The 27,852-nt window shown below is 55.0% G+C and overlaps 1 protein-coding gene across 1 annotated transcript in view; it reads left to right on the forward strand.

Moving 5' to 3' along the window:
- The first annotated feature begins 3,306 nt into the window (after positions 1-3,306).
- MYO15B (myosin XVB) overlaps positions 3,307-27,852 on the forward strand; it is a 43,804-nt gene continuing 19,258 nt past the window's right edge. The window contains exons 1-20 of the mRNA XM_030828514.1: positions 3,307-5,519; positions 5,902-5,965; positions 6,182-6,291; positions 6,447-6,521; positions 6,876-6,987; positions 7,252-7,355; positions 7,513-7,576; positions 7,959-8,120; positions 9,348-9,461; positions 9,618-9,676; positions 9,757-9,889; positions 11,413-11,508; positions 11,721-11,852; positions 20,995-21,120; positions 22,074-22,151; positions 22,387-22,502; positions 22,589-22,634; positions 22,745-22,869; positions 24,989-25,106; positions 25,349-25,506. Coding sequence (XP_030684374.1) covers positions 3,307-5,519; positions 5,902-5,965; positions 6,182-6,291; positions 6,447-6,521; positions 6,876-6,987; positions 7,252-7,355; positions 7,513-7,576; positions 7,959-8,120; positions 9,348-9,461; positions 9,618-9,676; positions 9,757-9,889; positions 11,413-11,508; positions 11,721-11,852; positions 20,995-21,120; positions 22,074-22,151; positions 22,387-22,502; positions 22,589-22,634; positions 22,745-22,869; positions 24,989-25,106; positions 25,349-25,506 — 4,205 coding nt within the window. The remainder of the gene's footprint in view (positions 5,520-5,901; positions 5,966-6,181; positions 6,292-6,446; positions 6,522-6,875; positions 6,988-7,251; positions 7,356-7,512; positions 7,577-7,958; positions 8,121-9,347; positions 9,462-9,617; positions 9,677-9,756; positions 9,890-11,412; positions 11,509-11,720; positions 11,853-20,994; positions 21,121-22,073; positions 22,152-22,386; positions 22,503-22,588; positions 22,635-22,744; positions 22,870-24,988; positions 25,107-25,348; positions 25,507-27,852) is intronic.

Here is a 27,852-nt window from a genome sequence, read left to right on the forward strand (position 1 = left end):
GCAAAGGCCGAATCACTGTCAACTTGTTGCTCAAACCGGGCCTCTGGGCTGTGAACAGCCCTCTCGGGCAACGTGGGCACTGGCAACAGCTGCAACCATGTCTGAGGCTGGTTCTAGGAGGTGTGCAGAGAGATGGGCATAAGGCAGGCGTGGGCTGACGAGGGCATTCCGAAGGGAAGTGCTGCAGTCTGGAATGTCACCTCCCCTGCTCTGTACTGGGTGCTGCTCCTGGTGAGGAAAGGCCACAGCAAGCTGATCAGTGGGGGCGTGGGAGTCCCTGTGGGGCAGGTCACAGGCCCCACCTGGATGACCCATCTGACTCCATCGTGGGTCCTCTGAGCCTGCCCCTGCACAGCTGCCTTGCCCCAGGGCCCTCAAGTAGCCTCACAAATCCTGCCCCGGTTTAACAGTCTAATCATCAAGAAACAGTCCTGACCGGGTGAGGTGGCTCACACCTGTAATCCCACCAGTTTGGGAGGCCAAGGCCGGCGGATCACTTGAGGCCAGGCGTTCAAGACCAGCTTGGGCAACGTGGTGAAACCCCATCTGTACTAAAAAAACTAGCAGGGCATGGTGGTGCACGCCTGTAATCCCAGCTACAGGCTGAGGTGGGAGGATCGCTTGAATCCAGGAGGCAGAGGTTGCAGTGAGCCGAGATCGCACCACTGCACTCCAGCCTGGGCAACAGAGCGAGACTCTGTCTCAAAAAAGAAACAGACCTTCTCACACCCAATAGAGAGATGGGGAAGGATAAGACAGTGGTCTCAGAAAAGGAAGTTAAGTGGCTCTAAGAGCGGGAGAGCTGCTTATTTTCACAGATAAATGAACTTAAAGAGGCACTGAGTTTATTTTTATTTTTAAAAGTTATTTTGATACATATTAGATGTACTTATTTTGGGGGTACATGTGATAATTTGACATATTCATATAATCAAATCAGGGCAATTGGGGTATCTGTCACCTTATTTTTCTAATACCAGGAACATTTGAATCATTCTCTGTTGGGGTAATCAGACCCAACACCATGTCATGGAGGTGATGAAGTGCGGCAGAGTCAAAGGAATGAGAAAAAGACAGTTTGAGTGAGAAAGTGGGACCAGGGGACCATCGTGAGTGTGGAGGCTGCGAAGGCCCCTGAGTGATGGGAGCTCAGGCTATTTATTGGTGCTCAAAGAAACAGGCGGTGAGGGTGTGGGGGTTGAAAGGAAATAATGTATCAAGTGAACGAGAAACATATGGCTGCTTAGAGAATGGGAGTGCTAGAAGCAAGGAGCCAGCAAGTCTAGGGGACGTGCAAGCCCTGCCTCAGCTTCTTTCCCAAAACTCAGCTTCTCTCCCAACAATTCTCTTCTAGCTATTTGAAAGAAATGTACAATCAATTAATGTTATCTATAGTCATCCTACTGATCTATTGAACACTAGATCTTATTTCTTCAAAGTGGCACTGAAATTTTGTCATGTTTCAGAGTGTTGGAAAAGAATGGTGGTCTCCCCTGTTATTGGTGGGAATATAAATCGGCACAACCTTTGTGGAGAAAAATTTGGAAATCTCAAAATTACAAATGCACGTGCCCTATGGTGCAGCGATTCTACTTATAGTTGATTCTATGCAGATGCTGGTGAAATTCTATTCCAATATTGGCTGTAACTTAAGCAAAAGATGAGACGAAGGAAGGATCCACCTTTTTTATTTTTATTTTTATTTTTTTAGAGAGTGAATCTTGCTCTGTCACCTAGGCTGGAGTAGGGCAGAACAATCTCAGCTCACTGCAATCTCCGCCTCCTGGGTTCAAGCAATTCTCTTGCCTCAGCCTCCCGAGTAGCTGGGGTTACAGGCGTACGCCACCACACCTAGGTAATTTTTGTATTTTTAGTAGAGATGGGGTTTCACCATGTTGGCCAGGCTGGTCTAGAACTCCTGAACTCAGATGGTCCGCCCACCTCAGCCTCCCAAAATGCTGGGATTACAGGCATGAGCCACCTCACTTGGCCAGGATCCACTTTGGATATAAAAACCTATCAATAAGGAATTGGTTCAACCACGGTGTATTTATTCGCACGGAAGAGAGGGAGGAGAGAAGGGAGGAAGGCAGGCTGGCTTTTTATGGTATTATTATGAAATCACCAGGTTACATTGTTAAGTGAAAAAGGCAAAGTGGAGACCCCTGAGCTACATAAGCTGCCACTTGTGCTAAACGGGAAAAATATAATATTTGCTTTTCTCTGCATGGAAAGTTTTTGTTGTTTGTTTTTGAGACAAAACACTCTGTCGCCCAGGCTGGAGTGCAGTGGTGTGATCTCAGCTCACTGCAAGCTCTGCCTCCTGGGTTCACGCCATTCTCCTGCCTCAGCCTCCCGAGTAGCTGGGACTACGGGCGCCCCTCACCACGCCTGGCTAATTTTTGTATTTTTTTAGTAGAGACGGGGGTTTCACCGTGTTAGCCAGGATGGTCTCGATCTCCTGACCTCGTAATCCACCCTCCTCGGCTTCCCAGAGTGCTGGGATTACAGGCGTGAGCCACCGCGCCCGGCCAGCCTGGAAAGTTTTGCAAGGAAATACAGAAATGGGTAACCTCAGGGGAACACTGAGCACGTACGCTGAGGGTCAGGAATGGGAGACTTTTATCTTGTAATGTTTGGATGTTTGAATGATGTGAATGTATTACCTGTTTTAAAAACAGATATTTTAAAAACACACACATTGGGGCAATCAGGAATGTATGGGGTGTGGTTCTGTTCCACAACTCCAAGGAGGTAGACAGGCATGTTTTACACCAGCTCAAGATGTACATTTATGTTTTATGCACTTTTCGGTAAATTCTATTTATTCCACAATCGAAAAGAACAAAAACTCTAGCGACTCATGGAGTGCTGCCGTTTGCCAGGGTAGCCCTGGCCCCAGTCCCTCGGAACCCTCAGAAGGAAGAAGTCCAGACAGATTCTCTGCGCCCTTCCTTGCTGGGAAGCACTGAGGTGGGAGTGGAGCATGGGCCTCCTCAGTCTGGCGCGGTGCCAGGCTGGCCCGGCTGGCATCGCCTCCCGGCGGCACGGTTGCCCTGTCCGCAGCTGCAACGTCTCCTGTTTCCTGGGCGCCTCTACTCCATTGTTGGCCGAGGGGGTCAGGACCCGCCGCCTTCTGCATTATTGATGGTCCTGTAAGGCGGGCACCTCGGGGAGAAGGAGCCTGTAGCCCCTGCGAGAGCAGAGCTGGGAGGTGCACTGCACAGAGGGTCACCGAGGGCGGCCAGATCCCGGGGGAGAGGAGAGGACCTGGGCGTCGGGAAGCCTGTCTCCTCTGGGCCAGCCATGGGCAAGAACCAGCGCAAAGCGCCCCAGCGCCTGGAGAGGCCCGGGAGACCGGCCTCGGGGGAGCAGGAGTCGGGGTCGGCCAGCGCGGACCGCGCGCCCAGCCGGGAACGCCGATCCGACCGCGGTCAGGCGGACAAGGCGAGACCGGCGGCCGAGCCTGCCACCGCCGGGGGCCAGGGGACCGCTGGTGGCCGCAGGAAGCCCACTGCAGAGGAGAACGGCGGCTGCAGACGCCCAGGGGCTGGGCCGTCCCCGGAGGCCCAGGAGAGGCAAACCAGCGCGCAGCGTCAGGGACGCGGGCCCAGGGGCGGCCGCGCTGGGCGCCTGGAGGAGGGAAGCCTCTCCCGCAGAGAAGGGCTGGGCGGCCGCCGTAGGAGGAAGCGGAAAGATCAGGGGTCCTTGGCTCCGCGGGGCCGCCGGACGCCCAGGAGCCTCAATGGGGACACGTCGGGTGGGGACGGAGGCAGCTCCTGTCCGGACAGCGACACCCGCGAGGCCCAGGAGAGTGGCAGCCAGCGCGGCAGAGCCCGGGAGCTGCGGCCTACGCCGGAGCCTACGGACATGGGCTCGGAAGGGACAAAAACCGGGCCGGGGTCAGCGCTGGAGCCAAGCAGCGACGGCCTGGACAGCGACTGGCCCCGCGCAGATCCCCGGGGCCGGGAAAGGTCGTCGGGGACGGGACCCCTGGGAGCCAGCGAGCATTCCGGGGGGGACTCCGACTCGAGTCCGCTGGGGACTGGACCTGGACGGGGCTCCCGGGCAGCTATGGCCTCCAGGGCCTTCCAGGGCAGCTCGCGGGCTCCTCGGGACACTGGGCCGGCCAAGGACGCGAGCGACAATCGGGCGCAGCGGGGCGCCGAGCCAGAAACAACGCAGGCCTCGACGGCCCGGGCTCCGCGCCACCAGGTCGTAAAGGCGGCGGGGCGGGTGCCAGCGGCGGCGGGCGAGGGCGAAGCGGGAGCCGCAGCAGGAGCTGGGCCGGAGGACCCAGCCCCGCTGGCGGCCCTCCTGGTGGTCGGCAGGCTCCTCGCGAGGCCCCGGCCAGGCGCCGCTTCCCAGGCCGTGGGCCCCCGCCGCGCTGGCCTCAAGGAGCGGCTCCTGAGTGTAGCGCGAGCCCTGGGCCTCCTGCGCTGGCTGCGGCGGCGGCTGCGGCAGCGGCGGCGGCCGCCAGAGGGCGAGGGGCAGGGGACTGGGCCACCGGCGAGCGAGGGGTGGGGCCGCGGGAAAGCGGACGAGGGGTGGGGTCATGGGAGAGGAAGCGAGGGGCGGGGCCGCGGGAAAGCGGACGAAGGGCGGGGCCACGAGCGAGGGGACGAGGGGCGGGGCTGCGGGAAAGCAGACGAGGGGCGGGGCCGCGGGAGAGCGGACGAGGGGCGGGGTCACGAGAGAGGTGACGAGGGCCAGGACCACGAGAGAGCGGACGAGGGGCGGGGCCGCGAGAGAGCGGACGAGGGGCGGGGCCGCGAGAGAGCGGACGAGGGGGGGGGCCGCGAGCCCGGGCTGCGGCACCGTCTAGCGTTGCGCCTGGCTGGCTTAGCAGGGCTGGGGGGTATGCCGAGGGCTCCCCCTGGCGGCCGCTCCCCGCAGGTCCCGGCAAGCCCAGTCCCCGACGACCCTTTCGATCTGGAGGACGAGACTCCAGATCCCAAGTTCGCGGTCGTGTTCCCCAGGATCCACAGGGCAGGGCCGGCGTCGAGCAGCCGCAGCTCTGAAGAAGCGTCCGCAGATGCCCCCACGGGGGAAGGCCGAGGTTGGCCTCGTGCAGGGTCGTGGGGGCACAGTGAGGGGTGCAGGGCCGGTGGGGAAGGGGTCTCCGGTCTTCGTCCCGGCTCCCTCCTTGCCCCGACTGCACCCGACGGGCCCTCGCTCGACGAGAGCGGCTCCAGCAGTGAAGCGGAGTTGGAGACCCTGAACGACGAGCCCCGGGTGCACTGGGCGCAGGGCTCCGGCCCCCGCGAGGGTCCTAGGCTTGGCGCCGCCGTGCTGCTACCCCGACTCGCCCTGGAGACCCGCCTGCAGCAGGAGGGAGACCCGGGCCTCCGCGGGTCCCTGAGGGAGCAGTGGGAACCCGAGGATGAGGACGAGGCGGTGCTGGAGAGGGACCTGGAGCTGAGCCTTGGGCCAGGCCTGGAGGTGCCACCCTTCCCCGGTGCCAAGGGCAGGAGCCTCGGAGACGGCCTGGAAGACATGGAGGACCTGGCCCGGCTGCGGTGAGCGGGCGCGGTGCCAAAGCTGCCATCCCTGGCTCACAGCTCCTCATACCCACCCTGCCCTCATCGTTATGAATTGCGTGTAGGCCCTTACTGAATCCTTAGAAGGATGGGCTTGAACCCTCCTGGCAGGAAGGGGCAGATAAGGGGCGACAGGTGCTACGTCCCCAGGACTGCCTTTCTAATTAGTACAAAGCTTCCTTCTGGGTCAACGCCAGCCCTACTTGTAGCCTCCCCATTACTTGACAGCTCAGCCCCCATTTTATGGATCAGGCTCTGGGAGGTTGAATGACTTGCCAGTGTCCCTGCAGTGGGTGGCAGAACTAACCCACAACCTCCTGCAGCCACAACTTGTCATGCCTCTACCCTGTTGTCTCCACAGGCTTGTGTGTGACAGCTCTGTGCTGCTGTGCCTCAAGAAGAGATTTCACCTGGGCCGCATCTATGTATGGGGAGCCACGGGGAGGGACAGTGGGCCGGGATCCCCTTTCCTCTGGGACAGAGGGCTCCCTGGCACCCCTGGAGGTTCTCCTTCCTCTTCTTCCCCAGGCTGGGCGGTGAATCCTCTCTGGAGCCATGCAGAGCGGGACTGGGGGGCTGGGCTCTGTTTGCATTCCCCCTGCTCCCTCCACACTCTGATGAGAGCTTGTTTTCCTCCCCAGACCTTTGGGGGGCCTCTTTTGCTCGTTTTGAACCCCCACCGGCCCTTGCCTCTTTTTTCACCTGAGGTCCAGGCAAGCTACCACCCCAGGAAGGCCTTCAGCACCACTCCGTATGTGACTCTGCCCCACTGATCCTCTGCTCACCTCCCAGGCAGCCCAGTCCCTGCATGTCCCCTTGACTGAGGTCCCGGGGCCTGTGAGCACCTCTGCTACACCTCGGAGGGTCCCAGGTCCCCATGTCTGGCAACCTTCTCATCTCCCTCAGACACATCTTTGCCATCGTGGCATCAGCCTATGACCTGGCGCAGAATACTGGGCAGGACCCAAGCATCCTCCTGCGGTGAGTGGTGGCCTTCCCTCGTGGCTGAACCCATGGGCCACACTGAGGGTTGATGGGGCGGGGCCTGAGGTCTTCACTGGAAGCCACTGGTATGCTCCACTGCTGGGCTACAGTTCTGGACTCCTCAGGGCCGAGCTCCCGGCTGAAATCATCGCATGAGCCCCTGGAATGTGGCATCTTGGGGGCTTTTTCTTTTCTGTCAGGTCTCTCCATGCCCTGGGACTATCTTTCCACATTTATGGGGGTCTCTCCAGGCTAGCTGTCACTTCTGGGTGGCACATCCCACTTCCTGGGTTCACTGGGGTGGTCCTATGTGCCCCTCCCTGGAGACCCTACCAACCAGCACATCCTTAGCTTCTCCCACTGCAGTGGGCACAGCGGCTCAGGGAAGACGGAAGCCGCCAAAAAGATCATGCAGTTCCTAAGCATCCTGGAGCAGGATCAGACGGGGAACCGAGAGTGTCAGGTGAGGGCCAGGCTGGAGGCACCTCATGGGCTGAGTTGGCCATCTGTCTCCCTCCAGGGGACAGCTGACCATGTCCAAGGGACCATCTTTCTCCTTTCAGCCAGGAGAGGGGTGGTCTCCAGGCCTCTGGCGTCTCCTGGGGTCAGCTGCAGGCCCTGCCCTTTCTGATGGGACTGACGCCTCCCTGGACCTGCCCCTAGCTGGGATGCCTGCTGGTGGGGACTACTGCTGCCCTGGGATGCTTGAACACCCCTCCCTGTACAGGTGGAGGATGTGCTGCCCATACTCAGCAGCTTTGGCCATGCCAAGACCATCCTCAATGCCAATGCCAGCCGCTTCGGCCAGATCTTCTGCCTCTACCTACAGCAGTGAGTGGCAGGGTTACAGGGGGCACCTATAATCACTTACCCTTGCTAGGTCCTTGGGCTGCTTCCCTGGGGTCCAGACCCTGGTAGGGTTTCTTCTGCACGGGGCCCCTGGGTGGTCTACATCCTGGGCACTCACACCCAGCTTCTGTGCCCACAGAGGGGTCATCGTGGGAGCCTCTGTGTCTCATTATCTACTTGAGACCTCCAGGGTGGTGTTTCAGGTAAGGGCAGCCCTTCTATCCACCCCTCCCCGGTTCCCAGAGTAGGAAGGGCAGAGGGTGCCACTGTCGGGGTGTGGCCTCCAAGCCCCTAGGGCACTGAGCCCCTAAGCCAGTCCTGCCCCCAAGGCCCAGGCTGAGCGGAGCTTCCATGTTTTTTACGAGCTGCTGGCAGGGCTGGACTCCATAGAGAGGGAGCGGCTCTCCCTTCAGGGACCGGAGACTTACTACTACCTTAACCAGGTAGGGGGAGTCCTTGTGGTGCCGCGGGGAGAAGGCCTGCCCAGAGGAGGATCCTCGGCCCAGAGGTCTGAGAAGTAGCTGGAGTAGAGGGGAGGCTATGGGGTGGCAGGCCCCGCCCCCTCACCCCTGCTGTGCTCTGCAGGGCCAGGCCTGCAGGCTCCAAGGCAAGGAGGATGCCCAGGGCTTTGAGGGGCTGGTGAAGGCACTGCAGGGGCTCGGCTTGTACCCGGAGGAGTTGAATGCCATCTGGGCTGTGCTGGCCGCCATCCTGCAGCTGGGCAACATCTGCTTCTCCTCCTCAGAGGTGGGCTTCCCTGTGGGCAGGGGCCATCTGGGGTGCTGGGTCTGCAGAATCAGGGCAGTGGTAACGACGCCAAATGCTGGTGTGTAGGAGACTACAGAACGCTGGGCTGCCCTGAAAAGCGGGTAGATCCCCAGTGTAGATGAGAAAGCTGAGACATAGAGCTGCTCCACTCTCCCAGCGTCTGTGCCTCTAAGCTGCCACCCCTAAGAACATCTGGCATTAGATGAGCAGCTATGGTCAGGCATGGTGGGTCACACCTGTGATCCCAGCACTTTGGGAGGCCGAGGTAGGAGGATCGTGTGAAGCCAGGAGTTTGAGACCAGCCTAGGCAACATACAGAAACCCCATCTCTATTAAAAAAAAAAAAAAAAAAAAAAAAAAAAAAAAAAAAAAAAAAGGCTAGCTATGGTGGCTCATGCCTGTAATCCTAGCACTTTGGGAGGCCTAGATGGGCGGATCACCTGAGGTCAGGAGTTCGAGACCAGCCTGACCAATATGGTGAAACCCCACTCTATTAAAAATACAAAAGTAGTCGGGCGTGGTGGCACATGCTTATAATCCTAGCTACTTAGGAGGCTGAGACAGGAGAATTGCTTGAACCTGGGAGGTGGAGGTTGCAGTGAGCCAAGATTATGCCATTGCACTCCAGCCTGAGCAACAAGAGCGAGACTCAGTCTCAGAAGAAAAAAAAAAAAAAGATTAGCTGGGCATGGTGGCATGCGCCTGTAATCCCAGCTACTGGGGAGGCCGAGGTGGAAGAATCACCTGATCCTGGGAGGTGGAGGCTGCAGTGAGCCTTGATCGTGCCACTGCACTCAAGCCTGGGTAACAGAGTGAGACCCTGTCTCAAAAAAAAAAAGAAAAAAAAAATCAAACAAGCAGCTGTTATGTACCCAGCACTGTGTAAATCACTTTGCATTTGTTTTCTAATTTAGTTTGCAAGACAACCCCTAGCAAGGGTTACTGCTTCCCCTTTAGCAGTGAGGCCATGGGGTGCAGGAAGGAGGGAGCCTGGCCAGAACTGTCCGCCAGCGAAGAGGGAAAGTAGGACTCGAACCCAGGGCCCTGAGAACCATGGCCTCATTCCTAACGGCCCAGATCTCCTCATGTGACTTATCTCCCCTTTGGGTGACAGGGCCACTTGCCAGGCAAAGCCTGGCCTGCCCTGCCTGGGGAGTGTGTCCATTCCTGAAGCAGAGATCTCCCTGTCCTTCCCTCTCTGTGTAGCGGGAGTCCCAGGAGGTGGCTGCTGTGTCTAGCTGGGCCGAGATCCACACAGCAGCCCGGCTGCTGCGGGTACCACCAGAGTGCCTGGAGGGGGCTGTCACCAGGAGGGTCACGGTGAGCCCCAGGGTCCTGAGGAGAGGGGCCTGGCCTGGCTGACCCACAGAGTGTAACCCTGCCACTCACTGCTGTAGCACCTTCCTCTGCGGTGCTGAGTAAGCACCGTGGGGGCTGCGGGCCTGACACACCAGCTGTGCCTCCTCTGCCCTCCAGGAGACGCCCTATGGCCAGGTCTCGCGATGCCTGCCCGTGGAAAGCGCCATTGATGCCAGGTGGCCCTAGAGACGGGTGAGAGTCAGAGCAGGGCCCGAGGCATGGCTCTACGTGGCTCACCCACCCACCATGCCTACAGGGACACCCTGGCCAAGGCCCTGTATTCTCGCCTCTTCCACCGGCTTCTGAGGAGGACCAATGCACGGCTGGCACCACCAGGGGAGGGAGGCAGCATTGGCACCGTCACTGTCGTGGATGCCTACGGCTTTGAGGTCACCCCTTGGGGTGGGGCCCAGGAAAGGGGGCGCCCATATAATTCTGATGGATTTCTGGGATCCCCACAGCTCCAGCTCTCCCTGGGGGCGCTCGCGAGGTGCTTGCCTGCCTGGCAGGGCGCCTTCTGCATCTGCTGGGCTGAGCCTGCTGGGGTGGGGTGCAGGGATGGAGAGGAAAAGAAGTGGGGCTGCCTCTGGGGATTTAGAATCTCTTGAGGACTAGAGCTGGCTTCGCGCCTTGGAGTTCTCGCCTCCACTCACCTCCAGAGGACGATGTCCCCCGCCCCACACCCACGTTCATCCAGGCATGGTCTCTGCTCCCTTCTCTGGTCCCGGGCTGGGCAGCCTGGGCCAGGAGCGCTCCTGGCTTCTTTGGGATGGCTGGAGCCCACCACAAGCCCCAGCCCTGGCCGGTGCTGTCCTCCTGCTGGGAGGAGTTGCTTAGTGCAGCAGAGCAGAGGCTCTGAGTGGTCCTGCCACTCACTAGCTGTGTGGCCTTGGGCAAGTGGATGAACCTTTCTGAGGTCCAGCATTCCCGTCTGTAAAGTAGAAATCCCAGCAGGACCTACCTTGTGAGTTTCAGAGGCTTAATGGAGATAGTCCATGAGAGAGCTGTGGGCTCCTGGGCAGCCGTTCTGTCCCACTGTGGCCGGTCCTGCCTTCGGCATGGCCTGTCCTCCGTGGCCTTGTAGAGACACAGGAGTCTCAAAGACAGTGGAAGACAGAGGCCCCAGGGTGGGCCCGCCTGCAGCCCCACTTCCCCCACGCCAGGAGGAAAGGGAAGAGGGAGAGTCCCCCAGTCTCTCTGAGTTGGCAGAGGCTCTGCACCCCTTTACAGAGGATCCCGCTGCCTCAGGACAGCCAGGAGGGGGCTGGCGGGAGAGGAGGTGGCCACTGCCCTCAGTCCCTGGATGGGCACTATTCATGGCCCCCTGTTCTGTCCCACACTCCAGTGTGTCCTTGTGACCATGCCCTCCCTGAGGCTGGTGGTGATGGTGGCCTGTGTGTGCAGCTGAGCTCCTGTGTGTGTGTTTCAAGGGTGCACAAAGCTGCATGAAGCTTCCTAGGAGAGTGCTGAGGGAGCACAGAAGAAGGCACCTGTAATCCCTATAGGAGGAAGGCTGGAATTCCAGGCTTCCTGGAGGCAGCAGCCTGGAGCCCTGTGCATGAGGATGCAGGACTCTGATAGCCAGCCTGCTATCAGAGTTAGTAGGGAAAGGCGCTTTCCAAGCCACAGGATGGCCGTGACAAGAGGCCCAAAGGCTCGCAGGAGTGCTGCAGCAGAGGGCAGGGGTGTGGGCAGCTAGAGGGACCTGTGGCTGGGCAGGGCTGAGGTAGCCCTGTGCTGTGCCGGAGCCTTTAGACTTGACCCTGTTGGCTACACAGCATCAGCCCTGGGTATTACTCATCCCTACGCCCTGGCCAGAATGAAGGAAGCCCCTGGGGTGGGGGGAGGGCACGGGCCTGTGTGCTGGCCCCTGCCAGCCCCATGCGCCCACGTCACTGCCGCATGCCCCCAGGCCCTGCGGGTGAATGGCCTGGAGCAACTGTGCAACAACCTTGCCAGCGAGCGCCTGCAGCTCTTCTCCAGCCAGATGCTGCTGGCCCAGGAGGAGGTAAGAGGATTGGGTGTGGATGTGGCAGGGGCCGCTCAGGCATTGCCCAGGCAGAGGCCATCCTCGGTGAAGGAAAGTTGGGAACTGAGAGCTCTGCCTGGAAGGCCCCTTTTCATGAGGTGTCTCAGTCTTCTGAGCCTCAGTGTACTATTCTATAAGATGGGAGGGTTATCCCTGCTCTCACAAAATGGCCAAATGCCGGCTGTTCCCAGGAGGAGTGTCGGCGGGAGTTGCTGTCCTGGGTGCCTGTCCCTCAGCCTCTGAGGGAGTCCTGCCTGGACCTCCTGGTAGACCAGCCCCACAGCCTCCTGAGTATCCTGGACGCCCAGACATGGCTGTCCCAGGTGAGGGCCAGGGTGGTGACACCCCACCCAGTGTCGGAAAGGAGTGGAGGCCCTGGGTGTCCAGGCTGTAGCTGGCAGAGCCTCCCAGAGGGGACAAGGTTATGGGATCCAGAGACCCTGCCCACAGTTCCTCAGCACAGCCTGGGACAGCAGCAGCGAAGGGGAGGAACCCTGGGCTCCCGCAGAGCTGGGTTCACATCTTGTCTTGGGGTGATCTTGAGCATGACATCTGGCCTCTGAGGTTCCTCACTTACCTGCCACAGAAGGGGGACAGTAGTGCCCGATGGGCAAGGTGGCGGGGACTGCACGGGGCTCATGAAGGGCTTCTGCAGGTCCCTCACAATTGTGGCCAGGTGGCCACAGGCCTCTGACCAGTTGGGGACAAACCCCAGGGCACCATGTCCCCCATTCCACAAATGCTTCCTGACTGCCTCCTGCCTGCTCGGACTTAAATAGCAGCCTTGTCCCTGTTTCCCGTTTCAGCGCGCGTCCACATGCAGTCACAGCGTCCATTCATTCACTGACTCCTTCCCACACCAGACTGGGCTCCACAAGGGCAGGTGCCCGTGTGAGGGGTTTGAGCTCTATCTGCAGCACGTGTTAAGGAAGTAATGAATGAATAACTGTGCCAGGAACTGTGCTAAGGATAAAAGGTGAACAAAACTAGACCCAGTCTCTCCCCTCTTACAGCCCGCAGTGCAGCAGGAGAGAAATGTTCATTAAAAAAAACAGGCCTTGGCCAAGCTCGGTGGCTCACGCCTGTAATCCCAGAACTTTGGGAGGCCAATGTGCATGGATCCCTTGAGCCCAGGAGCTCAAGACCAACATGACAAAACCCCGTGTCTACAGAAAATACAAAAATTAGCCTGGTGTGGTGGTGCGAGCCTATAGTTAGAGCTACTTGGGAGGCTGAGGTGGATGGATTGCTTGAGCCCAGGAAGTCAAGGATGCAGTGAGCCATGATCATGCCACTGCACTCCAGCCTGGGTGACAGAGTGAGAACTTGTTTCAAAAAAATTAATTAATTATAAAAAAAACAAACCAAAAACGCAGAGCCAAATACAAAATCACCCCTGTGTGGCTCCGTGGGTGGGTATGTGGGGCAGGGAGAGTTGTGGGGGGTCATGAGCCTCTAGGAGCTGAGGCTGGAACGTGGAGCAGCAGTTTCTGTGGGAGCTCAATATAACGTGATTCTGAATATGGGGCGACCCTCCCCCACTTTCCCAATTAGTGGTTGAAAATGAAAGGTGAGCCAGGCGCGGGAGGCTGAGGCAGGAGAATCGCTTGAACCCGGGAGGCGGAGGTTGCAGTGAGCCGAGATCGCGCCACTACCCTCCAGCCTGGGGACAGAGCAAGACTCCGTCTCAAAAAAAAAAAAGAAAAAAGAAAAAAAAATGGGCCGGGCGTGGTGGCTCACGCCTGTAATCCCAGCACTTTGGGAGGCCGAGGCGGGCAGATCATGAGGTCAGGAGATCGAGAGCACGGTGAAACGTGGTCTCTACTAAAAATACAAAAAATTAGCCAGGCGTGGTAGTGGGCGCCTGTAGTCCCAGCTACTGGGGAGGCTGAGGCAGGAGAATGGCGTGAGCCTGGGCGACAGAGCGAGACTCCGTCTCAAAAAGAAAATAAGAAAATGAAAGGTGAAAAATAATGGTAAAATCATCAAATGTTATTGTAATAGTTCATTGGTCACTGTCATATTAACGTAATACATGTCTTCATGTACAATATATATTGATATATAACAAGTCACATTAATATATAATTTTCACGCGCGTCCGTGTGAAGAGACCACCAAACAGGCTTTGTGTGAGCGACATGGCTGTTTATTGCACCTGGGTGCAGGTGGGCTGAGTCCGAAAAGAGAGTCAGCAAAGGGTGGTGGATTATCATTAGTGCTTAGAGGTTTTGGGATAGGCGGTGGAGTTAGGAGCAATGTTTTGGGGGCAGGGGGTGGATCTCGCAAAGTACATTCTCAAGGGTGGGGAGAATCACAAAGAACCTTCTTAAGGGTGGGGGAGATTACAAAGTACATTGATCAGTTAGGGTGGGGCAGGAATAAATCACAATGGTGGAATGTCATCAGTTAAGGCTATTTTTACTTTTTTTGTGGATCTTCAGTTACTTCAGGCCATCTGGATGTATACGTGCCAGTCACAGGGGATGCAATAGCTTGGCTGGGGCTCAGAGGCCTGACATTCCTGCCTTCTTATATTAATAAGAAAAATAAAACAAAATAGTGTTGAAGTCTTGGGGCGGCGAAAATTTTTGGGGGGTGGTATGGAGAGAGAACAGGCGATGTTTCTTAGGGCTGCTTCAAGCGGGATTAGGGGCAGCGTGGGAACCTAGAGTGGGAGAGATTAAGCTGAAGGGAGGTCTTGTGGTAAGGGGTGATATTGTGGGGATGTTAGAAGAAACATTTGTCGTATAGAATGATTGGTGATGGCCTGGATACGGTTTTGGATGAATTGAGAAACTAAATGGAATAAGAGAAGGAGAAAAACAGGTATAAAAGGTCTAAGAATTGGGAGGACCTAGGACATCTGATTAGAGAGTGCCTAAGGAGGTTCAGCATAGTCCTGCCAGCAAAGATTATTTATTTACTTCAAGAGTTTAGAGTGGCAGTTTGGGGATGCCCGAGGAGATTATCAGCTGTGATAGCTTGGAGAAACAGTGTAAACCCACAGTGTAAACAAGAGCAGGGCATGTATGAGTAGTTGAGAACGGTGAATAGGAGTATGACTAGACAGAAGATAGTAGGGATGACAAGTTTTTTGGGGGCACAGTCTAAGCTGGTCCGGTGTCTGGAATGAGACTGGGACCTAATAAAAAGGAGCTCAAATGGGCTGTACCTTGTAGCATTCCGAGGACAGGCCTGACTTCTGAGAAGGGAAAGTGGTAAAAGTACTGTCCAGTCCTTTTTAAGTTGGCGGCTGAGCTTGGTGAGGTGTGTTTTTAAAAGACCTTTATTCCGTTCTACTTTTCTTGAAGACGGAGGACTGTAAGGGATATAAAGGTTTCACTGAATACTAAGAGCCTGAAAAACTGCTTGGCTGATTTGACAAATAAAGGCTGGTCTGTTATCAGATTGTATAGAGGTGGGAAGGCCAAACTGAGGAATTATGTCTGACAGAAGGGAAGAAATGACTGCGGTAGCCTTCTCAGACCCTGTAGGAAGGCCCTACTATCCAGTGGAAGTGTCTAACTAGACTAAGAGGTATTTAGTTATCTCACTCGGGGCATGTTGAGTAAAGCTAATTTGCCAGTCCTGGGTGGGGGCAAATCTTCAAGCTTAATGTATAGGGAAGAGAGGGGGCCTGAATAATCCCTGAGGAGTAGTAGAATAGCAGATGGAACACTGAGAAGTTATTTCCTTGAGGATAGATTTCCACGATGGAAAGGAAATGAGAGGTTCTAAGAGGTGGGCTAGTGGCTTGTACTGTAGCATAGCCTGCCTTTGCTGGTGTGTGGCGATTAGGCCTGGTGGAACTGCCATCAATAAATCAAGCGTAATCAGAGTGAGGAACAAGAAAGAAGGAAATATGGGGAAATGGAGTGAATATCAGGTGGATCAGAGAGATACCGTCATGGGGGTCAGGTGTGGTATCAGGAATAATGTGGGAGGCCAGATTGAGGTCCGGGCCAGGAACAATGGTAATTGTGGGACTTAACAAAGAGTGAGTACAGCTGAAGGAGCCGGGGAGCAGGAAGTATATGCGTCAGGTATGAGGAAGAAAATAGATTTTGGAAGTTATGAGAAATGTAGGGAGTGAGTTGAGCGTAGTTTGTGATTTTAGGGCCTCTAAAAGTATTAAAGCAGTGGCAGCCGCTGCACGCAGACATGAGGGCTAGGCTAAAACAGTAAGGTCAAGTTGTTTGGACAGAAAGGCTACAGGGTGGGGTCCTGGCTTTTGTGTAAGAATTCTGACCGCACTAACCATGCCTAGGAAGGAAAGGAGTTGTTGTCTGGTAAGGAATTGAGGTTTGGGAGATTATCGGACACGATTAGCAGGGAGAGCACGTGTGTTTTTATGAGAATTATGCCGAGATAGGTAACAGATGTGGATGAAATTTGGGCTTGACTGAAGTAATGGGGGCTGTCTGTGAAGCCTTGCGGCAGTACAGCCCAGGTAATTTGCTGAGCCTAATGGGTGTCAGGGTCCGTCTAAGTGAAAGCAAAGAGAGGCTGGGATGAAGGGTGCAAAGGAATAGTAAAGAAAGCATGTCTGAGATCCAGAATAGAATAATGGGTAGTAGAGGGAGGTACTGAGGATAGGAGAGTATATGGGTTTGGCACCACGGGGTGGATAGGCAAAACAATTTGGTTGATAAGATGCAGATTCTAAACTAACCTGTAAGTCTTGTCTGGTTTTAGGACAGGTAAAATGGGGGAATGGTAAGAAGAATTTATAGGCTTTAAAAGGCCATGCTGTAACAGGTTTTAATCCTTTTAAAGCGTGCTGTGGGATGGGATATTGGCATTGAGCGGGGTAAGGGTGATTAGGTTTTAGTGAGATGGTAAGGGGTGCATGATCGGTTGCCAAGGAGGGAGTAGAGGTGTCTTATAGTTGTGGGTTAAGGTGGGGGAATACAAGAGGAGGATGCAAAGGAGGCTTTGGATTGGGAAGAAGGGCGGCAATGAGATGCAGCTGTAATCCAGGAATAGTCAGGGAAGCAGATAATTTAGTTAAAGTATCTCGGCCTGATAAGGGAACTGGGCAGGTGGGGATAACTAAAAGGAGTGCTTAAGAGTATTGTCTAAGTTGGCACCAGGGTTGGGGAGTTTTAAGAGGCTTAGAAGCCTGGCCGTCAATACCCACAACAGTTACGGAGGCAAGGGAAACAGGCCCTTGAAAAGAAGGTAATGTGGAGTCGGTAGCCTCCATATTGATTAAGAAGGGGGCGGGCTTACCTTCCACTGTGAGAGTTACTTAAAGCTCAGCGTCCGTGATGGTCTACGGGGCTTCCGAGGCGATCAGGCAGCATCAGTCTTCAGCCGCTAAGCTGAGAAGATCTGGGAAGGAGTCAGAGAGCCTTGGGCCAGAGTTCCAGGGGCTCTGGGAGTGGCTACCAGGTGAGTTGAACAGTCAGATTTTCAGTGGGGTCCCACACAGATGGGACGCAGCTTAGGAGGAATCCCAGGTTGCAGGTACTCCTTGGCCGGGTGGTCAGATTTCTGGCATGTGTAGCAAGTTCCTGGGGGAGGAGGTTCTGGAGGAAAACGCCTGGCTGCCGCAGTTCAGGCGTTTGGAAGTTCTTGTGTGCTGGAGATGTGGCTGGGGTTTGTCTCACAGTGGAGGCAAGGAATTACAATTTTCTATTATTGTACACCTTGAAGGTGAGGTTAATTAAGTCCTGTTATGGGGTTTGAGGGCCACATTCTAATTTTTGGAGTTTAATGTCGGGAGCAGGTTGGGTAATAAAATGTATATTGAGAATAAGACGGCCTTTTGACATTTTAGGGTCTACGGCTGTAAAGCGTCTCAGGGTTGCTGCCAAACGATCCATGAACTGGGCTGGATTTTTATATTTGATGAAAAAGAGCCTAAACACTATCTGATTTGGGATAAAGAAAAAGGAGCATTAACCTTGACTATGCCTTTAGCTCCAGCCACCTTTTTAAGAATAAATTGCTGGGCAGGTGGGGGAGGGCTAGTCACGGGATGAAACTGTCAGCCGGACCAGGTGTGAGGAGGGGAGGTGATAAAAGGATTATAGGGTGGAGGAGCGGAGGCTGAGGAAGAATTGGGACCTAGCTCGGCCTGGTGAGGAGGGGAGAGGTCAGATGGGCCCGTAGAAAAGGAAGATTAGAAAGACTCAGCGATGCTTGGGGTTGGGACTGAGAGGACAGGCAGGAGGGAAAGAAGGAAGATTTGGGATGAGTTGCATTGGGCACAGAGACTAGGAAGGGACTGATGTGTAAAAGAATGCCTGGACGTCAGGCACCTCAGACCATTTGCCCATTTTACGACAAAGATTATTTAGATCTTGTAGGATGGAAAAATTGAAAGTGCCGTTTTCCGGCTATTTGGAACTACTGTCGAGTTTATATTGTGGTCAAGTGGCATTGCAGAAGAAAATAAGACACTTAGATTTTAGGTCAGGTGAGAGTTGAAGAGGTTTTAAGTTCTTAAGAACACAGGCTAAGGGAGGAGAAGGAGGAATGGAAGGTGGAAGCTTGCTCATGGTGAAGGAGCCAAGCCCAGAGAAAAGAGTAGAGACACAGAGAAGGGGTGGGGGGTTCTTGCCCTCCAGAAAAGCAGAGAAGGGGTTGGGGCACGGAAATAAGGGATTGGGGCACAGATAAGAGGTTGGGGTGCGGAAATAAGGGATTGGGGGTTCTTGCCCCCTAGAAAAGTGGGACTTGCCTCTAAGGAGGCAACCCCTGAAGGAGAAGGGGTTGAGGGCTACTTGCCCCTCCCCCAGAAAAGCAGAGAAGGGGTAGAGACAAGGAGAGAAGGGGTTGGGGTACTTGCCCCTTCCCCAGAAAAGTGGGACTTGCCGCTAAGGGTGAACGACCAAGGCAGGTGTCCCTGCGTGGTCTGACACCTTTGAAACGTGGGTGAATAGTCAGAGAGGCGTCCCTGCAATGATTAAACACCAAGGGAAGGCTGCCTTCCCAGTCTGTGACCAGTGCCGGAGTTTTGGGTCCACGGATAAAACGTGTCTCCTTTGTCTCTACCAGAAAAGGAAAGGAATTGAAATTAAGAGAAGGGAGAGATTGAAGTGTGGCGCCAAGATTGAAAGGAGAAAGAGGTTGAGGGATAGTGAGGGAGGTTGGAGCAGAGAGTAAAAAGAGGCCGCTTACCAGATTTGAAATTGGTGAGATGTTTCTTAGGCTGGTTGGTCTGAGGACCTGAGGTCGTAGGTGGATCTTTCTCACGGAGCAAAGAACAGGAGGACAGGGGATTGATCTCCCAAGGGAGGTCCCCCGATCCGAGTCACGGCACCAAATTTCATGCGCGTCCGTGTGAAGAGACCACCAAACAGGCTTTGTGTGAGCGACATGGCTGTTTATTTCACCTGGGTGCAGGTGGGCTGAGTCCGAAAAGAGAGTCAGCAAACGGTGGTGGATTATCATTAGTTCTTATAGGTTTGGGGATAGGCGGTGGAGTTAGGAGCAATATTTTGCGGGCAGGGGTGGACAATAATATATAATGTTCATTTATTAATACTTATACGTATGTAAAATCTTGTACTAGATAATTAAGAGCATGTTAATTTATAAACGATTGTTTCTCCCAGTTTACATTTCATAATGTTTTGTTAAAACTTGTCAGGAGTGTCCTTGAGGTCCCAGGATCACTTTTGGAATCCCCCAGCATGGATTTCCAGGGCTCAGCAATATCACTTAGGTCTATATTATGTGACATGTACCATTTTCTGAGTCCGAGGTGGGTGCTGAGCCTGGAATTGTTACCCCAAACCCAAGTTCTCACTTACATAATATCAGGCAAGCTCCCCCATGCACTTGCTATTTTATGTTCATTAGCTCAGTAAAATAACGTCCAACCAAATCACTTTTTAGTTTTATTTTTATATTTTAAAAAATAGAGATGGGGTCTGCCTATGTTGCCCAGGCTGGTCTCAACCTCCTGGGCTCAAGCAGTCCTCCCACCTTTGCCTCTCAAAATGCTGGGATTACAGGCGTGAGCTACTGCACCTGTCCTTGAGTTACTGTGTGTGTTTGTGTATGTGTGTTTTAACTGACTCACTATCATTCCCAACTGAGTTACCTTTTTTTTTTTTTTGTGATGGAGTCTCGCTCTGTCGCCCAGGCTGGAGTGCAGTGACGCGATCTCAGCTCACTGCAAGCTCCGCCTCCCGGGTTCGTGCCATTCTCCTGCCTCAGCCTCCCAAGTAGCTGCGACCACAGGCACCCGCCACCACGCCCAGCTAATTTTTTGTATTTTTTAGTAGAGACGGGGTTTCACCGTGTTGGCCAGGATGGTCTCGGTCTCCTGACCTCATGATCCACCTGCTTCGGCCTCCCAAAGTGCTGGGATTACAGGCGTGAGCCACCGCGCCCAGCCTGAAAGTGGTCTTTTGAAAGACTTGTTTAAACGCACATGTGATTGTGGGACTGTTCTCCCAGGAATGATTGCTAAATCTGTACTAAGGCGCTCCCATCCCCATTCCTTTTTTTTGTTTGTTTAAGTACTTATTTATTTTAGAAATGGGGTCTCACTCTGTCACCCAGGCTGGAGTACAGTGACGCCATCATAGCTCACTGCAGCCTCAAGCTCCCGGTCTCAATCAGTCCTTCCACCCAGCTAATCTTACTTTTTTCTTTCTTTTTTTGAGACGGAGTTAGGTTCTTGTTGCCCAGGCTGGAGTGCAATGGTGCAGTCTCGGCTCACTGCAACCTCCACCTCCCAGGTTCAAACGATTCTCCTGCCTCAGCCTCCCGAGTAGCTGGGATTACAGGCATGAGTCAGCATCCCCAGCTAATTTTTTTGTATTTTTAGTAGAGACAGGGTTTCACTGTGTTGGCCAGGCTGGTCTTGAACTCCTGACCTCAGGTGATCCACCTGCCTTGGCCTCCCAAAGCGCTGGGGTTATAGGCATGAGCCATCGCACCCAGCCCCACCCAGCTAATTTTTAATTTTTTTTTTTTTTTTTTTTTTGAGATGGAGTCTCGCACTGTCGCCCAGGCTGGAGTGCAATGGTGCCATCTTGGCTCACTGCAACCTCTGCCTCCCGGGTTCAAGTGATTCTCCTGCCTCAGCCTCCTGAGTAGCTGAGATTACAGGCGCCTGCCCCCACGCCCGGCTAATTATTTGTATTTTTAGTAGAGATGGGATTTCACTATGTTGGCCAGGCTGCTCTCGAACTCCTGACCTTGTGATCCGCCTGCCTCAGCCTCCCAAAGTGCTGAGATTACATGGGTGAGCCACCGCACCCGGCCCAATTTTTAAATTTTTTGTAGAGACAGGATCTCACTATGTTGCCCAGGCTGATCTCGAACTCCTAGCCTCAAACGATCCGACCACCTCGGCCTCCTAAAGCGCTTGTTTTGGGGAACAAAACCAAGCCTACCCTTATAGTCAGTGTAGGCAGTACTCGTGCTCACCGGGAGAGGGCGCCATCAGAAGGACAGCCTCTGCAGAGGCGTGAAGGGAGTGCATGGCTCCTCTCCTAGGCCACGGACCACACCTTCCTCCAGAAGAGCCACTATCACCATGGTGACCACCCCAGCTATGCCAAGCCCCGGCTGCCCCTGCCTGTGTTCACCGTGCGACATTATGCAGGGACTGTCACCTACCAGGTATCTGGCCTCAGGGACAGACCAGGGTGAATCAGCAAGGGCAGTGTCCCCTCCCAAGCTGAGTCACCCGACAGTGAAGAGGAGTGGGTGTGGGGAGGCCCCTTGCAAGGCTTGGACACCTGTCCCTACCTGAGCCATGGGCCCTGCTCAGTTCTGAGCACGGTTTACTGAGTTCTAGGTGACAATTATGGGGTCAGGGAGTGGAAGCCTGGGGACCCTCCAGACAAGTGGGCAGAGCACAAGCATGGGACCTGAGGACCTTGGCAGTTTACTTCGCCTTCTGAGCCTCCGTTTCCTCGCCTGTAAAATGGGCGTGGAAACCTACGCTCTGGAGTTGCTGTGAGGGTGAGATGTAGTAACGTGGAGATGGCCTGGCAGGTGCCTGGCACATAGTAGGTGCTCACTGAATGGACTTCCCTTCCCCCTTCTGAGTTCTGTGCCTACCAAGAAGCTGCACGCATGCCTACCCCAGGAGGAGAGGAACTGGGGGTGGGGGTGGGGGGGCTGGAATAAAGGGAAGGGCAGTAGGGAGAATCAGTTCTCCCTGGAGGAGGTGGCACACTTTGCTTGGAGAAGAAAAACTACAGACTACCCAGGAGTTGCCCCCCAAAAAAGAAATAGAAGGAGTTCAGGAAAGCTAGGAAAATGTAAATCCAAATAGATTGAACATGGAGAGACGGCAACATTCTTGTCTCGTCATCCTGTTGACCAGCATAGGTTAAAGCCCCGGTGGGGAGAAAGTGGTGTTGCTGGGGACTGGACCTTTCCATGGGGTGGAATGGAACGTCCAGTGGCAGACCCAAGGCTAGGTAAAGGACTGGAGACACCAAGGCAGCCTTTCAGGTCACTTGGTGAGAGGGTAGATTCACCTCCTCCATATCCAGCCTCCCCTCCTTGGTTCCTGCTCTCCTCCCTTTCTCCGCTTCCCTCCCCACCTGCATGGTCTCTTGCAGGTTCACAAGTTTTTAAACAGAAACCGGGATCAGCTGGACCCTGCTGTGGTGGAGATGCTTGGCCAGAGCCAGCTCCAGGTGCCCATCTGCCCTTCCAGGCCCCCACCCACTCCATACTCTGTCCCCCAGTTCTGTTCTTTTCCCCATGGGCGCTCTTGCCCAAGGGTTGGCCCTCAAGCCCCTGGCACCTTGGGCCATGGGCTGAGCTTGTCAGGGTCTGGATGCTGAGGGCTGGCCCATTCTGGCTCTCACGGGCTGCAGGGTGGATGGGCACGCCCCAGCGGCCAGCTGGCTCAGCGCTTCACCCCCACAGCTGGTGAGCAGCCTGTTCCAGGAGGCAGAGCCCCAGTCCAGGGGAGGGCAAGGCAGACCCACGCTGGCCTCTCGCTTCCAGCAGGCCCTGGGGGACCTCATAGCCCGGCTTGGCAGGTGAGAACAGCGCTCGCCACACCAGACCCCAAGTAGTTGTATGGGGTGCTGGTCTGTGCCCAAGTGACCCCTCTTTCCCTCATCAGGAGCCATGTCTATTTCATCCAATGCCTCACCCCTAACCCTGGAAAGGTGAGCTCCCCAGCAACTGGCCTCAGGGCCCTCCCCCGCCCTGCACCTCCCTCCCCACAGCCCCAGGCCCCTTGACTCTAGCTGTCTTTGGCTCTGTCTTGTGGCCATAGCTTCCAGGCCTCTTTGACATGGGACATGTGACAGAGCAACTGCACCAGGCAGCCATACTGGAGGCCGTGAGCACCCGCAGTGCCAACTTCCCCGTGCGTGTGCCCTTTGAGGCCTTCCTGACCAGGTGGGGCCCAGCACCTCGGGGCAGGACTGACCAGGCGGCCACCGGGAGTGACCGGCAGCCCCGGGGGTCCTTCCAATTGGAGATGGACTCACTCTGCGCAGGACTGGGCCTGGCACCCAACCCTCCCTCTCCTTGTCCTCTCGTCCTCTCGTCCTCTCTCTCGCTCTCTCGCTCTCTCTCGCTGTCTTCTACCATTCACCATCCCTCCACGCATTCGTCATTTCTTCTCTCTGCAAACCTCTCCTGTGCTGATGCCTGGGCACCAGAGATGAGGTGGGCGCAGTACCTGCCCTGGGCAGGGCTCACGGTCTAGTGCCCACAGCAGCTGTCTGGGGAGTGCAGGCTGAAGCAGTGAGATGGGAGGGGGGACGGAGTGAGAAAAGAGCCTCTCAGAAGGGCAGGAGGGGCGGGGTGGCACATGGACCTGCCAGGAACCCTGGAGGCAGCTCTGTTCCCAGAGTTCAGAAACCTCAAAGAAAAGCTGGTGGCATTGTCCGTTTTGTTGTTTGCCCATCTGGCCTTTGGCTATTGACTGGATGGCCTCTTGGGAACCCTCTGAAGAGCTGGAGTTTCCCCCAAGGACAGGGACAGAGGGAGCAGGTGGAGTCACTTCTCGTTGATGTCCAGCTGAGCTGGGCTGGTGGCTGCCTCAGAAGGGAGGGGGCAGCTGCTAGGAGCAATAGCCTCACCCCAGGGCTCTGCAGACCTCCTTAGCCTGTGATGGCCTTGGCAATGGGGATGGCCTGGTTGGGGGACTGAGCAAAAGGCAGGCAGTAGGGATGGGTGTGCCCAGCCTTGAGTCAGATCCTGAGAAGCTCCAGGACAGGGCACGTTCTGTCTCTGCCATCTGGAAACCTACCAGCTACAGCAATTGTCACCTCCAACAAGAAGCTCTGAGCCCGGAAACTGGGTGAGAGGAACCTCCAGGTACAACTCTCCACCCAGCACAGACCAGGTCTGCTGATCTGTGCCATTCCCTGATGCACTGTGGCATCCCATGACCACAGACTGTCACCCATATCCCCAGAACCGGCACAGTGTTTGCTTGGTACAGACTAACTACTGAGTGTCCATTGAGCCAAACTGGTACCATGCTCTGGACCTGTGAAATATCCTTCAACACTCCCCCACCCACCCCTTCCTGCCACGCCCCTCCCTCCCTCCCACACTCCTCCCTCTCACAAACTTGTCTTGAGACCCACTGTGTTGGGTGGCGAGGAGACTAAGGCCTTGGGAACCACATTCCTGTTGCTCCCGTGGCCCAGAACCAGCCCTCATGCCTCCTGCACACACCGTGTTCCCCTGTTTTCCCCCTGAGCTCCAGTGCAGAGACCCTCCCTGCCCAAGTTCACTGCAGTGTCTCAGCCCCCAACTGAGCGCCTGGCATAGAGCAGGCACCGTCCAAATTTTTTAATGGTCTAGAAATGGAATAAATACTGAGGGGCTGCGGGTGTCGCATAGCAAGTGTGAAAGGGCTGGGCGCGGTGGCTCACGCCTGTAATCCCAGCACTTTGGGAGGCCGAGGCAGGCAGATCACCTGAGGTCAGGAGATCGAGACCAGCCTGACCAATATGGAGAAACCCTGTCTCTACTAAAAATACAAAATTAGGCATGGTGGCGCATGCCAGTAATCCTAGCTACTCGGGAAGCTGAGACAGGAGAATCACTTGAACCTGGGAGGTGGAGGTTGTGGTGAGCTGAGATCGCACCAATGCACTCCAGCCTGGGCAACGAGAGTGAAACTCTGTCTCAAAAAAAAAAAAAAGGCCGGGCGCGGTGGCTCACGCCTGTAATCCCAGCACTTTGGGAGGCTGAGGTGGGCAGATCACGAGGTCAGGAGATCGAGACCATCCTGGCTAACACGGTGAAACCCCGTCTCTACTAAAAATACCAAAAATTAGCCGGGCGCAGTGGCGGGCGCCTGTAGTCCCAGCTACTAGGGAGGCTGAGGCAGGAGAATGGCATGAACCCGGGAGGCGGAGCTTGCAGTAAGCTGAGATCGCATCACTGCACTCCAGCCTGGATGAAAGAGCGAGACTCTGTCTTAAAAAAAAAAAACAAAAAAAAAGTGTAAAAGGAGGTTCTGGCTATTCTGATCTCAGCTCCATCCTTGGAGCAGCTTCTGGGCCCTGGGGTCAGAAGGGCAGGAAGACCTCTCCGACCGGGAGAAGTGTGGTGCCATCCTGAGCCAGGTGCTGGGGGCCGAATCACCTCTCTATCACCTTGGAGCCACCAAGGTAGGTGTGTGTATCCCTGTGTGCAGAGGGCAGCCTGAATAGGAAAGGAGAGATGCATTCTGGGCCCAAAGGTACAAACCCAGGATTTGGGGATCCGTCCAAGTGGTCGGAGACAGAAGGGCTGGGCGGCAGGGCCAGAAGAACAAATGGTTTGGCTGGAAGGGAGGAGGCTGAGACCAGAGGAGGCGAGCAGGTGGGGCTGGCTCCTGGCTCCTGCCTACAGCCCGCGCCTCTGCCCACAGGTCCTGCTGCAGGAGCAGGGCTGGCAGTGGCTGGAGGAGCTCCGGGACCAGCAGCGCTCCCAGGCCCTGGTCAACCTGCACCGCAGCTTCCACACCTGCATCTCCCGCCAGCGCATCCTGCCCCAGATGCAGGCTCGCATGCGTGGGTTCCAGGCCAGGTCTGCAGGCGTGGGAGCCAGGGCTGAAGTGGGTGGGGTGAGGCTGTGGGCTCGTCCTCCAGGTGGTGGGGCAGGGTTGGGGAAACATACGGCCTCAAGGCAAGTCATCCTGCCCCAGTGCCATCTCATCAGCATATGACTCTCCTTGACGGCATTCCCCCCCATACCCGTGCAGCCTCTGCTTGAATACCCCAGCCACGAGAAACTCATTACCTACTGAGGCCACCTGAACCTATGGTCCTGACTCCTTTATCATTCTCTTTTCTAGTCTGTTTTCCACAATGTGGGAATAATCTTTTTTTTTTTTTTTTTTTTTTTTTTGAGACGGAGTTTTGCTCTTGTTGCCCAGGCTGGAGTGCAATGGCGTGATCTCAGCTCACTGCAACCTCTGCCTCCCGGGTTCAAGCGATTCGCCTGCCTCAGCCTCCTGAGTAGCTGGGATTACAGGCTTGTGCCACCACACTCAGCTGATTTTTTTTTTGAGATGGAGTTTCACTCTTGTTGCCCAGGCTGGAGTGTAATGGTGCAATCTCGGCTCACTGCAACCTCCACCTAACAGGTTCAAGCGATCCTCCTGCCTCGGCCTCCTGAGTAGCTGGGATTACAGGCATGTGCCACCATGCCCGGCTAATTTTGTATTTTTAGTAGAGACGGGGTTTCTCCATGTTGGTCAGGCTGGTCTCAAACTCCTGATCTCAGGTGATCTGCCCACCTCAGCCTCCCAAAGTGCTGGGATTACAGGCGTGAGCCACCGTGCCCGGCTAGTCATCTTTTCAAAGCATGAATCATGTTGTTAAGGACCTGACTACCTCCCCAGCCCAATTTAGGCCAGACTTTCAACCTGCAGTGACTTTAGACTTCTCTGTCCTATAACACGACCCTCCCACTTCTCACCTAATCATCTGTTATTCACCCTCACAGCCTGTCTTCACATATTCCTCCAACAGCTGTTGACTGACCGTCTGCCTCGTCTACCCTGGGCCAGATGCTGGCGACAGAGCTGGGGGTGCCAGAGATGGGGGTGCCAGAGATGGGGCCTCCCAGGCTAGTTGGGGAGTCAGATTCAGATGGTAGAGCAGCCAGCGATCTTCCCAGAGAGTAACTCAAGGGCTGAGAATAAAGTGAAGACAGTGGAGAACATCAGGAGAGCCAGGCATCTCCACTATCTATTTCCAAAACGTTTTCATCCCACAAACAGAAACTCTGGACCCATTAAGCAGTAACTATTCCCCACAAGATCCCCAGCCCCTGGTAACTTTCAGTCTACTTGAGTCTCTATGAGGTTGCCCATTCTAGATATTTCCTGTAAGTTGACTCATACAATATTTCCTTTTACGACTGGCTTCTTTCACTTAACATAATGTTTCAAAGTTCATCCATGTTGTAGCATGTGTCAGAAATCATTCAGTTCCAGGCTTGAGGGTTAATAAATTATTATTATTATTTTGAGACGGAGTCTCGCTCTGTCGCTCAGGCTGGAATGCAGTGGCTGGATCTCGGCTCACTGCAACCTCTGCCTCCCAGGTTCAAGCAATTCTCCTGCCTCAGACTCCTGAGTAGCTGGGATTACAGGCATGCACCACCACATCCAGCTAATTTTTTGGATTTTTAGTAGAGACGGGGTTTCACCATGTTGGCCAAGCTGGTCTTGAACTCCTGTCTCCTGAGTCGATCCACCCGCCTCAGCCTCTCAAAGTGCTGGGATTACAGGCGTGAGCCACTGCGCCTGGCCTGTTCTAGTCTGTTTACAAATCTTTGGGGTATAGGCCTAGAAGTGAAAGTGCTGGTAATTCTATCATATGGTAATTCTATGTTTAACTTTCTGAGGAGCTGCCAAATTGCTTTCCATAGTAGCTGCATCATTTTATGTTTCTACCAGCAATGTGCAAGGGTTCCAGTTTCTCTACATCCTTGCCAGTACTTATTATTTTCCATTTTTAAAATCAGCCCTGCTAGTGGGTGTGAAGTGGCATCTCATTTTGGCTTTGATGTGCATTTCTCTTGGACTAATGACATTGAGCATCTCAGATATTAGTGTCACTTCTTTGGAGAAATGTCTGTTTCTCCTCTGCCCATTTTTATTTTTTAATTAATTAATTAATTTTTGAGACGGAATCTTGCTCTGTCACCCAGGCTGGAGTGCAGGGGTGCCATCTCAGCTCACTGCAACCTCTGCCCCCCCCCCCCCCGCCCCCCGTTCAAGCCATTCTCCTGCCTCAGCCTCCTGAGTAGCTGGGATTACAGGCACCTGCCACCATGCCCAGCTAATTTTTGTGTTTTTAGTGGAGATGGGGTTTTCCTATGTTGGCCAGGCTGGTCTCGAACTCCTGACCTCAGGTGATCCAC

Source organism: Nomascus leucogenys, chromosome 14, assembly GCF_006542625.1.
Source record: "Nomascus leucogenys isolate Asia chromosome 14, Asia_NLE_v1, whole genome shotgun sequence".
Lineage (NCBI taxonomy): Eukaryota > Metazoa > Chordata > Mammalia > Primates > Hylobatidae > Nomascus > Nomascus leucogenys.